This window comes from Plectropomus leopardus, chromosome 21 (genome assembly GCF_026936395.1).
Source record: "Plectropomus leopardus strain MGB_pleo_1.0 chromosome 21, ASM2693639v1, whole genome shotgun sequence".
Lineage (NCBI taxonomy): Eukaryota > Metazoa > Chordata > Actinopteri > Perciformes > Serranidae > Plectropomus > Plectropomus leopardus.
The window spans coordinates 2,802,856-2,805,084 of NC_142196.1; the positions used below are offsets into that span (position 1 = coordinate 2,802,856).

Sequence of the window (2,229 nt, forward strand, 5' to 3'; positions counted from 1 at the left end):
TCCTTTGTCAATTGTCCTGTATTCATTTTTGCCTTTTCCTTTTGTTTTCCTCAAACAAACAAAAAAAAACCCTATTCAGGTGTTAAGAGCACTGTGGGGAATGCCTACTGTACAGAGAGAAAAGGCTTTTCTAAAGACTGCGAGGTCCCCGGTCTCTGAAAAAAAAAAAGTCCATAACCTCTGTATTCTTTTGGCTTCAATGGTAAGTTGCTGAGTCAGGGGGTTCTCTTGGGGGTGAGGGGGGTGAGGGAGGGGGGGTCAGCGATTCTTTGGTCAGGTATAAAAGCAAAGGGTTAAACCAGGGAGGAGAGCAGTTCAGGAGCAACATCACCTCTGCAGCTAACATGAGCAACAGCGGCATGAACATGAGGGGCAAGATCATCTTCTACGAGGACAGGAACTTCCAGGGTCGCTCTTATGAGTGCATGAGCGATTGCTCCGACATGACCTCCATCCTGAGCAGGTGCCACTCCTGCAGGGTGGAGAGCGGCTGCTTCATCGTCTACGACCGCCCCAACTTCATGGGAAACCAGTACCTCATGAGGAGGGGCGAGTACTCCGACTACATGAGCATGATGGGAATGAGAGACTGCATCAGGTCTTGCCGTATGATCCCCGTGGTAGGTAGAAGACAACATCCATCACTTTTACTCTAGTATGGCTGACATCCGAGGCCGCCAAACAGCCCCAAATAATTCTCATTTTGAGCGTTTTTTGTCACTAGATCAGGGATGCCTAGCTTGCTTTGCTTGGAAGCCACTTTTGCAAAATGACAGGAGGCCAGGGGCCAGTCACAGGCTGCCCCATAAATGTTCTTCGGATTTTAGGACATTTCTGGGATTTTAGGAAATTACAAGAATTAAAGGACATCCTAGAAATGTATGGCATTTCTGAGATTTTAGGACATTCTAAGATTTCTTAACATTTGTTGGATTTTAGCACATTGCTAGAATTTAAGGGCATTCCAGGATTTTAGGACATTTTTGTACATTTGTTTTGTTTTGTACATTTCTAGGATTTTAGGACATTTCGAGAATTTTAGGATGGTTTTAGGATTTTGGGACCTTTCTGGGTATGGTTTTAGGATTTTAGGACATATTTGGGATTTAAGGACATTTTTAGAATTTTAGGATTTTAGGGTATTGTTATGTATTCAGGACATTAGAGGCAGATAGGATGGTTGTTGGGGGGATCCTCCACTGGCACTTTCATTTAATAAAAAAAAAAGTTCTATTATGGTGCTATATTCAACTAAGCATACAGTCCTAAATTTTGCCCATATTACCAACTAACATCTTTTACTGCCCTCCATTCTAAGCAGTCTGGAACCAGGTCTGGTGACATCTTAAACAAAACTTGACATTAAGGCACTTTTTTTCTGTTCTCTTGAAATAAATAGCACAGAGGCCAGTTCAGGATGATGATCTATGAGAGGGAGAACTTCGGTGGTCAGATGCACGAGCTGATGGACGACTGCGAGAACATCATGGACCGCTACCGCATGAACGACTGCATGTCCTGCAACGTGATGGAAGGACACTGGCTGCTGTACGAGCAGCCCCACTACAGAGGCAGGATGGTGTACCTGAGGCCCGGAGAGTACAGGAGCTTCAGGGACTTGGGCATGGGCGGCATGAGGCTCATGAGCATGAAGCGTATCATGGACCCCTGCATGTAAATGTTCACTAAACGATCACTGAATGTATCAAATGCCAGTAAATTAAAATCATTTCTGCACTATCAAAAAAGAACAATAATTTCTTCATTGTGTCATACCTTTATTTAAACTCTGCTGCAGGAACATTCGTTCTCGAGCAGCAACATTTTCTGAAATTTCTTTCATATTTTCTCTTGATTTTCTGGTCAGAAAATATGAGAGAAGTCAACTTCAGATGCAGTAAATGTTCTAAATCCTCCAATTCTGCTCTTACTTGGATGTGATCATTGCTGAATCCCACTTGATCATAAAGCATGTATAAGCATAGGTAACTCTCCTTAAACACCATTTAATTGACTGATTGTTTCAGCTGCAGTGTATATTTTCATATTTTTGGTTTGTGCACAAACATCTTAATTTGTAAAGCAGTTATCTAGTGATAGTAGTGGAGTAAAAAGTTTAATATATTCCTCTAAGGTGAAGTGGGGTAGAAGTGGAAAGTACATGAGATTAAAATACACAAGCAATTCCTCAGATTTGTACATAAGTACAGTACTTTAGTAAATGTATAT

The 2,229-nt window shown here is 41.9% G+C and overlaps 1 protein-coding gene across 1 annotated transcript; it reads left to right on the plus strand.

The window, feature by feature from the left end:
- The first annotated feature begins 328 nt into the window (after window positions 1–328).
- LOC121960568 (gamma-crystallin M3-like) lies at window positions 329–1,720 on the plus strand. Its single transcript, XM_042510344.2, has 2 exons — window positions 329–620; window positions 1,400–1,720. Exons 1-2 carry the CDS (start codon window positions 345–347, stop codon window positions 1,676–1,678), a joined length of 555 nt encoding a protein of 184 aa, XP_042366278.2. The 5' UTR covers window positions 329–344; the 3' UTR covers window positions 1,679–1,720.
- The last annotated feature ends 509 nt before the right edge of the window (window positions 1,721–2,229 follow it).

Bases quoted from the DNA above. Each gene is read 5' to 3' on its own strand.
- LOC121960568 (XM_042510344.2), top strand. From the start codon at position 345: ATGAGCAACAGCGGCATGAACATGAGGGGCAAGATCATCTTCTACGAG. The intron at 621-1,399 runs GTAGGTAGAAGA...TGAAATAAATAG, and splicing joins CTTGCCGTATGATCCCCGTG to CACAGAGGCCAGTTCAGGAT.